Source organism: Zerene cesonia, chromosome 29, assembly GCF_012273895.1.
Source record: "Zerene cesonia ecotype Mississippi chromosome 29, Zerene_cesonia_1.1, whole genome shotgun sequence".
In the NCBI taxonomy this organism is placed as follows: domain Eukaryota; kingdom Metazoa; phylum Arthropoda; class Insecta; order Lepidoptera; family Pieridae; genus Zerene; species Zerene cesonia.
The window spans coordinates 6,392,675-6,404,655 of record NC_052130.1 but is presented as its reverse complement, the minus strand read 5'-3'; the positions used below and the strand labels follow the sequence as shown (position 1 = coordinate 6,404,655).

Here is an 11,981-nt window from a genome sequence, read left to right as displayed (position 1 = left end):
AAACATAACTTTAAAAAAATATATGGAATCTGTGAATGTTCAATGTTTTATGTGTGTCACGGAATGAAAAAATGGAAACCTGTCACACAGGCTGTGTGTCAATTAAATTGACAGTTTCAATTATTAATCATTATAATAATTATACCTTGTAGTCGTTCGTTACAGTAAAACAGTTGATTAGGAAAAGCAATAATATATGTAACTGAAAGTACATGAAATTGAAGCAATTTATATTATTAAAACATAAACATTTTCTGCTAACTGTGGCGGCGGATAACCTACCTACTTGAATTAGTTGTATTGACGTGTAAAAATGTCGGTAACATTGAAAACTAAGGACAACAAGCCTGAACCCATAGCGTACAGTGAAGCAGCATTGAGAAATAATGCAATTGTAGTAGAATATTGTCGGACATCCATGTCCGCACTTTCGGGTTCCACGGCAGGTAATAAGTGTGAGAAAGTGAAAACTATCTTTATTGCATGTTCTGAATTGAAATTACACCATACATTTAGCTTATTTATTTTGGAAATCGATAAGACAAGTACATCCACACCTTGCAATGGCTTACAAAAAAACCTATTGTAAATAATGCCTTTAACATTTAAATAACATAACATATAAATTGATGGCATTTACATCCATGTCTACTTTTATTTACATTTTTTTTTTGTATTACTGCCCACATTATTGCAAGTATAGTGTTTAAACAGTGAGTTTAAACTTGATTTATTGATAAGATCTATATATATTTCATCCAATAATAAACATTGCTTAAATTCATTATCCATAACAATTAGCAAAATTAACCTAACCAAAAAAAAACACGCTGGCAACACAATTTATAATAGCATAAACTATATAACATTCCAGGTGTCCTCGGCCTCACTGGACTAAATGGATTTGCATTTTACATGTTCTCCGTAATAGTGCTATGGGTGATGTTCATGATAAAGGCTGGTCCGCACTGGCAAAAATACTATGTGTCACGGCAGAGTTTGTTCACGAACGGTTTCTTTGGAGGCCTGTTTACGTACGTCCTGTTTTGGACATTCATCTATGGAATGGTACATGTGTATTAAGTTATCAAAGGAGGTGATTATGGTGTTATTAGGGATGTATCAGGCAATGTTTGTAAGGTTGTTTTGTAGATATGCCGCAACAAGCAAATGCAAAATATAAATTATGTTTGTTGTAGTCAAGTTCTATTTGTTTTATTATAATTTATCTATGTAATAAAATAGACTGTAACAGACGGAATGTATTTAATTTTTTATTCATAAGTCACAAAATTATTCAAGGTGGCCATTGTGTGACATGTGAGCATTTATTCATATTGAAGCCAATAGAAAAATATGTCAACGTCTAATAGTTATACAAGTATAGGCAACTGGAATATAGGGATTCTTGAATGTTATAGTAATATAATTTTTGTAAATTAATTAAATATTACTGTTGTGTTGAAAAACAGTAGATTTATTTATATTAATTCCACTTACATAGTAAATGTAATAATTTGTATATACTAAAGGGTCAACATTAGCTAAAGGTATGTTTAATTATGTCTTTAAGTATATAAAGTACACTGCATGAAAATAAATAAAAAAATTATCAAATGCTTCAGTATATTTATAATTTGATTTTATATTGACAACATACTACTACAAATGTGACAATAGAAAAATATCACAAAGATACCTTTAAATATTGTTTTTAGTAATTAAAATTATATTAATGCCAGGAGAAAAATGTTTTTATTTCTGTTAATTTTGAAAGAAGAAAGAAATAAGAATCAATTCAATCTTATCTTTTAGACTAGACATTAGTCTGGTTTATGATATAAATGTGTGCGTACGTCATTCTTATACTTGTAGTCCCTTTAATAATAATAATCAATGCCTTTCACAGTCCATAATAAAATTTACTTCAACAATGTTACAATAGGTTGCCTTTATTTGAGTATAAAATAAATTTTCTACATTTAGGTAATGAGGAAATGAAGAATTAGATAGTATGGACTTAAATCAGATGGATGGAATAAAAAATAGGATTTTTAAATAGGTAATAGTAATTTCTTCCTAATTATGTAAGTGGGCCATTTAAATTGAAATCTACAAATGTTTACTGAGTTATTGTAACCATGTTTTTATTATAATAAATATAAATACATAGTTCTGACGTTTTTTTTTCTTAGCCACTAACGTATCTATAATATTAAACACGCTCAACGACCGAAAATTATCATTGAGCGAAAAAATTCCGCGTTGTGTAACACTGAAATTTTTTTGTAGTCGCAGCAAAATCGTGTTGTGTCTCTGCTGTAATGGATATGCCCACAACAAGTTGTAACAATGAAGACATGCCACGACGCGTTAGTACGTCTATAACTAAATAATTCGAATGAGAGCATCCTACAGTACATCTAGACTATTACAAAAAATAATATTATTGTTTATTTTGATAAAATTACCTTTAACAAGAAATCGGTCAAATGCGAGTCTGATTCCTGAAAATAAGTGTTCCGTACAAATAAACTAGAGCAACTGCAAAAAATTGTTAAGCATCCAATTTATGTCTGCCGTACGTTGCTCAAACCTCGATTTAAATATTTTATTGCTAGCTTTAACCTGCAGCTTCGCACGCGTTAATTTCGGAGAAGTTTAATGGATGTTATTATAATATATAAACCTCCCTCTAAAAATAATTACTCTATTAAAAAAAAACTCCATCAAAATAATTGCATCATTTGAAACAATCTGAGTATACAGACACACAGAGGAAAGCGAATTAGATTGTGTAGTGATTCTATCAGCATCAGAAATAAATATCTTTGAAATTTTAACTATCTAAATATTACAGTTAATGAAATACACTTAGACGGATGGACAGACAGAAGATTGCGCTGTCTTAAACGTACGGATCTCAAAAATAAAGGTAATAAAATTGTTTCACAGAATAAAAAATTATTATTCCTCAGTGAATCTTTCAACTATTTCAAGCCACAACGCAATGAAATCGCCATGTAACCTGGCTCGCATCGTTCAAAGCGCTTCTTCTTGACGGCTTAACGTTCTAAAAAGGCGGGAAATCTGGCTCAGGGCTAGAACTGTTGTCAATGTCAACATAAAAATGTCAGTGAATTCAATGGAATTTCATGACCAGAGACAATTAGTTTCTTTTAAACTGAGCTGTTTGTAAAGCTTCAGTGCCACTGTGTAAACACGACGAAATAATTGATTCTTTTGTAACGGATTTTTCTTTTCATTTTAGCGTTCGAGTTGGTGTTTGATTTTTTAACGCGAAATTACTATGTTTCGTGAAGGTTATGAGAGCTTTTTCATTTTAATAGCATGGGTTTTCATTTATTTGATATTTATTCGGTATGAAATGCAGAAGTAGTTTTTCTTGTTTATTAAATAAAAAAAAACGCCTATTATAGAACAAATGCAAAAAATACTCTGGACGTCTATCTGTCTTTTCTTTACGCAAACCACTGGTTGAAATTTTGTACAGAGATAGCCAAAATGAATGATTTGATGATAGCCATAAGATAAATTTGTCCCAAAAATTCCACGGAAGCTGGGACTATGCGGGAAAGATTCCGGACTAACCATTTTTCTTTGACTGCGTGGGCGAAGACGCGGGCGGACAGCTAGTTGTATATAAAGCTAATACTATGATTAATTTAAGAAATTTTAATGAAAATATTCACAAGTTTTTTTGATAGCTATTTTCCATCTATTCAGAACGTAGATCTATCCATCATACAATGTCAATACTTCCCTAGCAAATATTAATAGCTACCCGATAACCATGAAATCAGGTCTTATCGTCTATAACTGAATTATCGGGCGCAATATCGTACGATAATATTATCGTCAACATTACCGGAACCTCGGAGATGGAGACTAATAGCCACGGGCTGGTGTAACTAATTTAGCAAATGATATTACTCTACAGTATTCAAGCTGTATCATTTAGAGTACACGATAAGATGTCGAAAGTGTAATTCTAACAGCTAATGGATAAATGTATAATTAAAACAGCTAATGGAACCAATTTTGTTACCAGGAGTATTTACGATCTAGAGTGTTTTTATGTTCATTGTGTTCATTTTCTAATCTTATTAAATAAATTATTTGATTTAAAATCTGTCCAAAAATCCTATACATACAGAGATTAAAAATATATATTTGTATCCACTGTCTCTATAAGTTAATATTATAATATACCTTGATTGAAAATCTTCAATGTTTTTTAATTTCAAGACGAAATAGTGATGAAATGATGAGATTTTATGTCAATATCTTTCATCATCATCCACCACTTGTTCTCAATTCAAGAACATATGCCGTCTAAAAGCATCTAGGTTGATACTCCTGCCCTAAATCGGCCGTACGATATATTTATCGTACACTATACTCAATATCTAGCAAGTATATGAGAACTAAGAAGTATTTGCTACTTAGATTAACTCGAATACTTTAGCAAGGTTTCCTCGATATTGCTTTATAGTTAAAATATAATATATTGGCGTATACTAACTGTCTTTATGTGTGTAATGTCGTGATCATTTATTTTTTTTCTATTGAGTTAAATGTTTAATTTAAATAAACATAGTTTAAAAACACACACACGAGTATTATTTTGAAATAATTCAATACAAGTGATATGAATAATATATTATTTTTTCAATGTTCTTTAATTTTTTTCAGTTTATACGAATATTTAGGCCTTACTATTTTATATTGACGAATTTTTGTCATTAAATTATCGCAAAAATCATATAAATGTACAATATAGTATAAAATAGCACATAAAAAACACGACACATTTAAAACGTCGCTGCTTCACAGAACTTTTTAAGTGCACATACAATATCTCAAAGTTAACTCCACTACAATACGTAACTTAGATTTAATAAACATTCGTTCGCAATACGGCGACACGATAAATCGAAATCGGTTCAACTTGTCGAATAATATCACCATCCGTTCCAATATGTTGCGATAGGAATTGAAAAAAACCGGTCAAATGCGAAATACATGCAGGCTACCGTAGCGTAGAGTAATTTTACTACTTTTGTTTTAAGCGACTTGATAAATGGATCTTTCTTTTCAACCGCTTTCGAAAAAAGACGGATTTTTAATTCTACTGCTTTTGGGTTTATTACCTCGTAACTTTCGACTGCACCGATTTAGGTAGTTGAAAGTGAATGATGGAATGATTGTTTTAAGACTCTTTTATATTATGTGAAGCAAACTTTTGCCCGCGGCTTCGTACGCATTTAATTCGAACTAGTTTAACAGATGTTTATATACATATGAACCTTCCTCTTGAATCATTCCAATTAAAAAAAAAAACATCAAAATCCTTTACGTAATTTTAAAGATTAGAAAAGTCAGACAGAGAGAGCGACTTCGTTTTATAATATGTAGCGATCTGCCTCCCGTGTCCCATTAAAATTAGATCCAATTATGACATTTAAACACGGTTTGGTTTTTTGTTAAAAAAATAATTATAATGTTCTTGTGCAAACATGGCAATATTCCCTGAATTCTGTCAAGATTTCACGTTCGAACTGAATGAATGGCATCTGAAGGGACAGGGCTAGCTCCACTCAATGTTATTTTGGCTTTATGACCGGATCTTCTTTACGAGAGACTCTTCATTTTGTTTATGTTTCCTTTGTCAATATTCTTGGTTACGTCATCATATTTCGTATGCTTTTGATGAATACTAAATGAAGAATAGATTTTTGCGCCTTCTTGATATGGGAAATGCATGGTCAATGAAGTTTAGTACCATGATTATTATTGCTATTATTATAATATATTATATATTATTCGTAGATAGAAAACTTTACGATAATTAACAAAAAATTAAACGCATTCTAATTGTCAGAACTAGAAGAAATTCAAATGGGACCACGAGAGCATTAAAAAATATATGAAAACCGATTCACCCAGTCTAAAGGTTTATGGTAGCAAGCCCAAAAAGTATAGTCGAAAACAAAAACCGTTCCCTATTCAATACTACATCACGATATTCAAGGCTACATTCCTCGAAATAAGTGGGTACCTACCGTAGGAACTCACATTAGTACGTACAAAGTACCTATTTATACCTATACTCAGCCGAGTACGCATGATGCATAAAAACGTACATAGTGTACAGAACATGCAATATGTTATATACCATATTTATTTGCAAATAAATGAATTATTAATTATAATTATAAACAGTGTTACATTGCTAAGAAAAATAATTCACATCAAAGATTAAATACTCGTACATACAGATTAAGTTATCCGTCTACACTAGTATTCTAAATAGGACACTTTTATATATTTGTATGTTTGTAAAGCTCCGATGATGGAAGACCGAAGCTTTGATGGTTAGATGGAGTCGAACAGGACCTGAAAACAATTAGTGTGAAAAACTGGAGAGCCCGGGTAGGGAATCGAGAGAGCTGGAAGTTAATACTGGACCAGGCCAAGGCTCAATCGCGGCTGTAGAGCCTCAGCTGATGATGATGAGGTTCACGCGCAAACCCCTAGACCGATTTCAAAAAATTTTTCACCATTAGAATGCTGGAACTACTCTGAGTGACATAGGCTATGTATGTACCACGGGCGAAGCTTGTAACTAATAAAAAGACACTAGAAAATAATATGAGAGGAAAATCTTGGGAAGCCTCTAAATTGATATCATGCGCTTCATAAATTTTCACATTACTGTTGCGAAGTTATTGACGCTTTTTAAACGATGCGACACGATATCGTATTATCACGATTCACAAAATTTTAGTAAACATTCAATAAAATATAAAAAACAATGTTAAAATTATGACTCGATATGTTTTTATGTATTGTATGGTTTAAAAATTTTGTTATTAAGTATATGTTTTACTAGCTGCGCACTGCGGTTTCATCCGCGTAAGTCTGTATCCCGTAGAAATATCGGGATAAAAGTTTCCCAGTTGTCCAGCTATTTACGTTTTACGTACCAAATTTTTACAAAAATTTTTTTACAAAATTTACGTACCATATTTCATTGCAATGGGTACAGTTGTTTTTGGGTGAAAGAGTAATAAACATACACATACACATTCGTCCATCCTCACAAACTTTCGCATTTATAATACTAGCTGCGCCCCGCGGTTTCACCCGCGTGAGTCCGAATCCCGTAGGAATATCGTGATAAAAAATTGCCTATATGTTATTCCAGTTGTCCAGCTGTTTACGTACCAAATTTCATTGCAATCGGTTCTGTAGTTTTTGCGTGAAAGAGCAACAAACATACACATACACATTCATCCATCCTCACAAACTTTCGCATTTATAATATTAGTAGTATAGGATAGGATAGGATTAATTAAAACTATATCAAACGGCAGTTTTACGTTTATACCAAAATTGTCCTTATTTCGTTATAATGAACGTGTTAAACCCACTTTTAGTAATTAAAAAGCTGGCCATTGTCTCGTGTCTAAATATCTTTCGTACGAGTATAATTATCGTTCGTAATAAAAATATCGTGTCATAACTCGTAAAGAGTGTTGAAAAAATTAGATTATCTGGATATCAGCTGTCGAATTGGTTGATTGAGGTTAGACAGTGCTGTCGGACAGTGCGCTGAAATGTGGCTGTAACTCAGTAATTCTTTATGATTTATTTCATTTTCGAGTACCCAATGAATCGATTCAAAATGAAAGGGCTATGTTATAATGTTTATTTCGTTTCAGTGGATCTTTGTTTATTAGAAAACTAGCTGCGCCCCGCGGTTTCACCTACGTAAGTCCGTATCCCGCAGGAATATCGGGATAAAAAATTGCCTATCTATTATTGCAGTTGTCCAGCTGTCTACGTACCAAATTTCATTGCAATCGGTTCAGTGGTATTTGCATGAAAGATCAATAAACACATACACATCCTTACAAACTGTCGCATTTATAATATTAAGTGGGACTAGTAGGACTAGTAGGATACATTACGGCAGACCACTGAAAGTAGACGATGTTTGTGTTTATACTATAATTTTCTTTGAAATTAAAGGAGATGAAATTTTATTTTTATTGGATATGACAACGATTTTATACGACAAACAATATCCTTATTGTTCATGTGTGTGTAAGCTAAGGGATACTTTCAAACAATAAACCCATATTGACACGTTCTTTTTCCGCGAAATATGAGAGTTTCTAGCCTTCTTGTTTTAGCAAAGACTTGTGGGAAGATTAAGCTTACAAAAACGAACCAAATAGTCTAGAAATTGTTTAGTCTACCCGTTAATTTTTGTTTTACTTCTATTGTGATCTATTGTAAGCTGTTGTTTTCTATTATGAAATGTTGTGTCTGTATGTCTGTATTTAAATAAAGGTACTTCTTTCTTCTTTCTTTCTTTCTTAAATAAAAATGCATATTAACCTCTTCACATACGTTTGAAGCTTGAAAATAATAGCATAAAACTTTCATCCAGTGCCCACAGAGTTGTCAAACAAACTGAGAATCGTTCGCCGTGAACTACCGTCCATGTAAACATTGCGTTGGTTTCACTTTAAAATTGTTCGTTGCATTTTTTAAATTGAACTGTCGTGTGTGTAATTGCTTAGATGGGTTTATTTCAATATCGTGGGAAGTAATAGGGAGTATTTACGACCAAAAAAGGCTGGAAAATAAACCGATTTTCTTTCTTTTTTTATATAATAAACTTAAATGTTGTGTAAATAGTGACGTGAATGTGATGATTGTTATTGTCGTATTCGCAATATGACGAAACTTACCACGATTTGCTAAGTTCCAGGGAGGTTATTGTGACATCTTAATGCAATACTTATCCAATGTGAGATAGAGACAGAGCTATAAAGGCCATCTAGCGCCATCACCTTTCCACACTGGAATCAGAGACAAAGAATTCACGGAAACTCTTTAGTTATCTGTTTAATAAACATAGAGAAAAGTCATCCATACCCTCTTATTTTCGACATGAAAATAGTTTTTTCCGTATGATCGTTTCTTCACATTTATTATTATACTAAAAATTAGAATAATATTATCTATGCTTCATCGTTTAGGTGTTATGGTGTACTGAGAAAAGGCGCATTGAAATATCGATACCAAGTTACACACTGGCGTTACACATTATAAATTGTATATTATGTTGGTAACCTCTACAATGTAATGAAGGTTAGCTAACCCTAAGTAAAAATTATTATTTATAAAGCTATATAAGACCCAGTAATTGTATTATCCACATTACTAGCCCTTCTCACCTAACCTAAACCTGACTTAAATCATTGCGGTTTAAATTGAGCGGACAAACGGACGTAAAGCAAACACAAATTACAGATCTGTTACAAGCCAGAGCAATTTGTTCGCATCACAAACAATTTGGACGCAAATTAAGCGGCTGATGGAGGTAGAAGGACGAAAAAAACTGTTTTACATTAGCGGTTTGGCTTCGCTTGGGTTGAACTGTTTTTGTGGGATTAAAAACTGGCAATGTAACGCGTAATAATGTAAACGATTTCGATTTGAGAGAGTAAGTAAATGTTGTTATTAATTTGAAATAGTAGAAATATTAGTTAAGAAAGACTAACGCTGACTGGCTTTATATATAAATCGTACAATAAATATCTGACTACCCGCAAATTTCCGATTTTGGCGCGGGTAAATAATTGTAGAATATAAATTTATAAGTTTTATAACTTAAATAAATTTTATATAAATACATAACTTTTGGGCAAAATGGCGCGGGTTCGACTCCTGATCAATTATTAACTTATGATCAATTATTTCTATTCTTAAAAATAAATCTCAACGTAAATAAAATAGTGTCCAATGGGCTATCAATTACCAAATCAATAAAACTAGCCATGATTTTATTATTTAGTATGTAGAGTAAGAAAGTGTACGATTGTTGATACTAAAAATATAAAATAGAATAGTAGGTATCTGCCTAAACGGTTCAACGAAAAAATAAAAATAATGAAGTAATATAGACAACGAATAACGTATTGCTAAATTCGTTTAAAGTAATTAAATTGGACGATAGTATTTGTAAACACGTAGGGTTAAATATAATAATTCATAAAGCTATTTAATTATTAGATGACAACACTATTTTGTATTCATGTCTGTTGTATCTAGGGTTGCGAATGATCAAAGCGAAGTTTATAAAAAAATTCTATCATTTCAATTTCAAATTAAGATTGAGTCATAGAAATGCGTTTATATGATTGATGTACCACAGTAATAAGTACCTAATCTGTTCACTCTCTTATCACTCCTGTTACTCATCTCCAAACTATCTTCGAGCACAAAAATAATAAATCCTTCCTACTAATATTACAAATGCGAAAGTTTGTAAGGATGTGTGTGCGTTTGTTGCTCTTTCACGCAAAAACTACTGAACAGATTGCAATGAAATTTGTTACGTAGACAGCTGGACAACTGGAATAACATATAGGCAACTTTTTATCCCGATACTCCTACGGGATACGGACTTACGCGAGTTCGAACGTAAAATAAAAACAAAGAAATACACTTTGGCATTTATAATAAAGCAAGAATTAGTAAGAAATTCGTAAGGAAGTAAGATTTATAAAGAAATGCTTTCTTTTTGCATGTTTTTAATTAGACATACACACGAACTTTTGAAACAAATCCGAATTTAGTGAAAAAGTATAATGCCTATCTCGCTGTACATTTTCTTTTTTGAGTTTGTATCTGTCTCATTTCGAAGCAGACGAAGCCAGGGTGAGAGTCTAATATTATATTAATTGATCAAAGTATTAAGCAGCACATATATACCTAAGACGACAACAATGAAAATTGCTTCAAACACCTACGCAATTTGTATATTTGACAACCCTTTACATATCTAAGAGCAAAACAACAGAAATTTTTCAACGAAATAATGAAATTACATATTCATAAAATTTATCAAGTCACCTGCGTCTGTTTGTCAGCGAATACAAGTGGATGACATTAATATTATTCGCCTTACTATATAACGCAAACATATTTTATTTATGACGTTTTTAAAAGCTTCATTGTGAGTTTAAACGTTTCTATGTTAATTTATCCACATACGTGAATATGATTGTGTTAATTGATATTTAAATGGAAAACAAGTGGCCTGCTCCCGATAGCATCAGGATTTAAATCGTATCACTTTTATGATAGTTCGATTCTTAAGCTAAAAACTTATAACTATGGACACTTAATAATGGCTAGTAATCGAGTTGAACCCTGTAGGTTCTTATATAGTTAGTCTGAGCATTCACAACGGATATCAAATGTTAAATGAATAACTGTCAGTTAAGATACAATTGTCACTTTTCATAACTTATCAAAACTCGTTTAGCCATCGAATTAAATCAAAAAAGAATAAAATTTCGAATCAATTAGGAAAGCGGCGTCTCCGTCAAAGGAGAAAGTCCTTCAGCGTGTCGCTACCAGGGTGAACCTTCAGTCCACCCACGCGTGCTAACATGTGGTAGACCTTCTGGCTGATATTGAGAATCACCACAAAAAAGTGGCGGCTTCGTATGGATTGTGCCTTCCTTGGTGTAAAGATTATTCGATATTCGGCCCAACTACCCTCACTTTGTTAATAGTCTTTGTGACTGGCTGTGATTTATATATACACCAAACTAATATTAAACACAGCCCCCCTTTCGATTTCTAATCTTATATTTAAACTCTCGTGTTACAATGTTAGTAATATTACTCTTCCGAAACGGGTGGACCGATTCAATTGAAATTTTGTGTGCATATCGGATAGATCTGAGAATCAGCCAACATCTATTTTTCATACCCATAAATGATAAGAATAAGGCAGAACAGGTTTCCGGGTCAGCTAGTAATAATAAATATAAAAGCCACAGTACAAGCAAAGTATGGAAAACGCGGGAAATATTTTGAAGCTATATATATGTACAGTTAAAATCTCATATAAGTGGTTTAATATAAAC

At 32.2% G+C, this 11,981-nt stretch overlaps 1 protein-coding gene across 1 annotated transcript; it reads left to right on the top strand.

Annotated features, from left to right (window-relative positions):
* The first annotated feature begins 85 nt into the window (after positions 1-85).
* On the top strand, positions 86-2,140 carry LOC119837919 (ER membrane protein complex subunit 6). Its single transcript, XM_038363710.1, has 2 exons — positions 86-446; positions 875-2,140. The coding sequence occupies exons 1-2, from the start codon at positions 314-316 to the stop codon at positions 1,081-1,083; spliced, it is 342 nt and encodes a 113-aa protein (XP_038219638.1). The 5' UTR covers positions 86-313; the 3' UTR covers positions 1,084-2,140.
* The last annotated feature ends 9,841 nt before the right edge of the window (positions 2,141-11,981 follow it).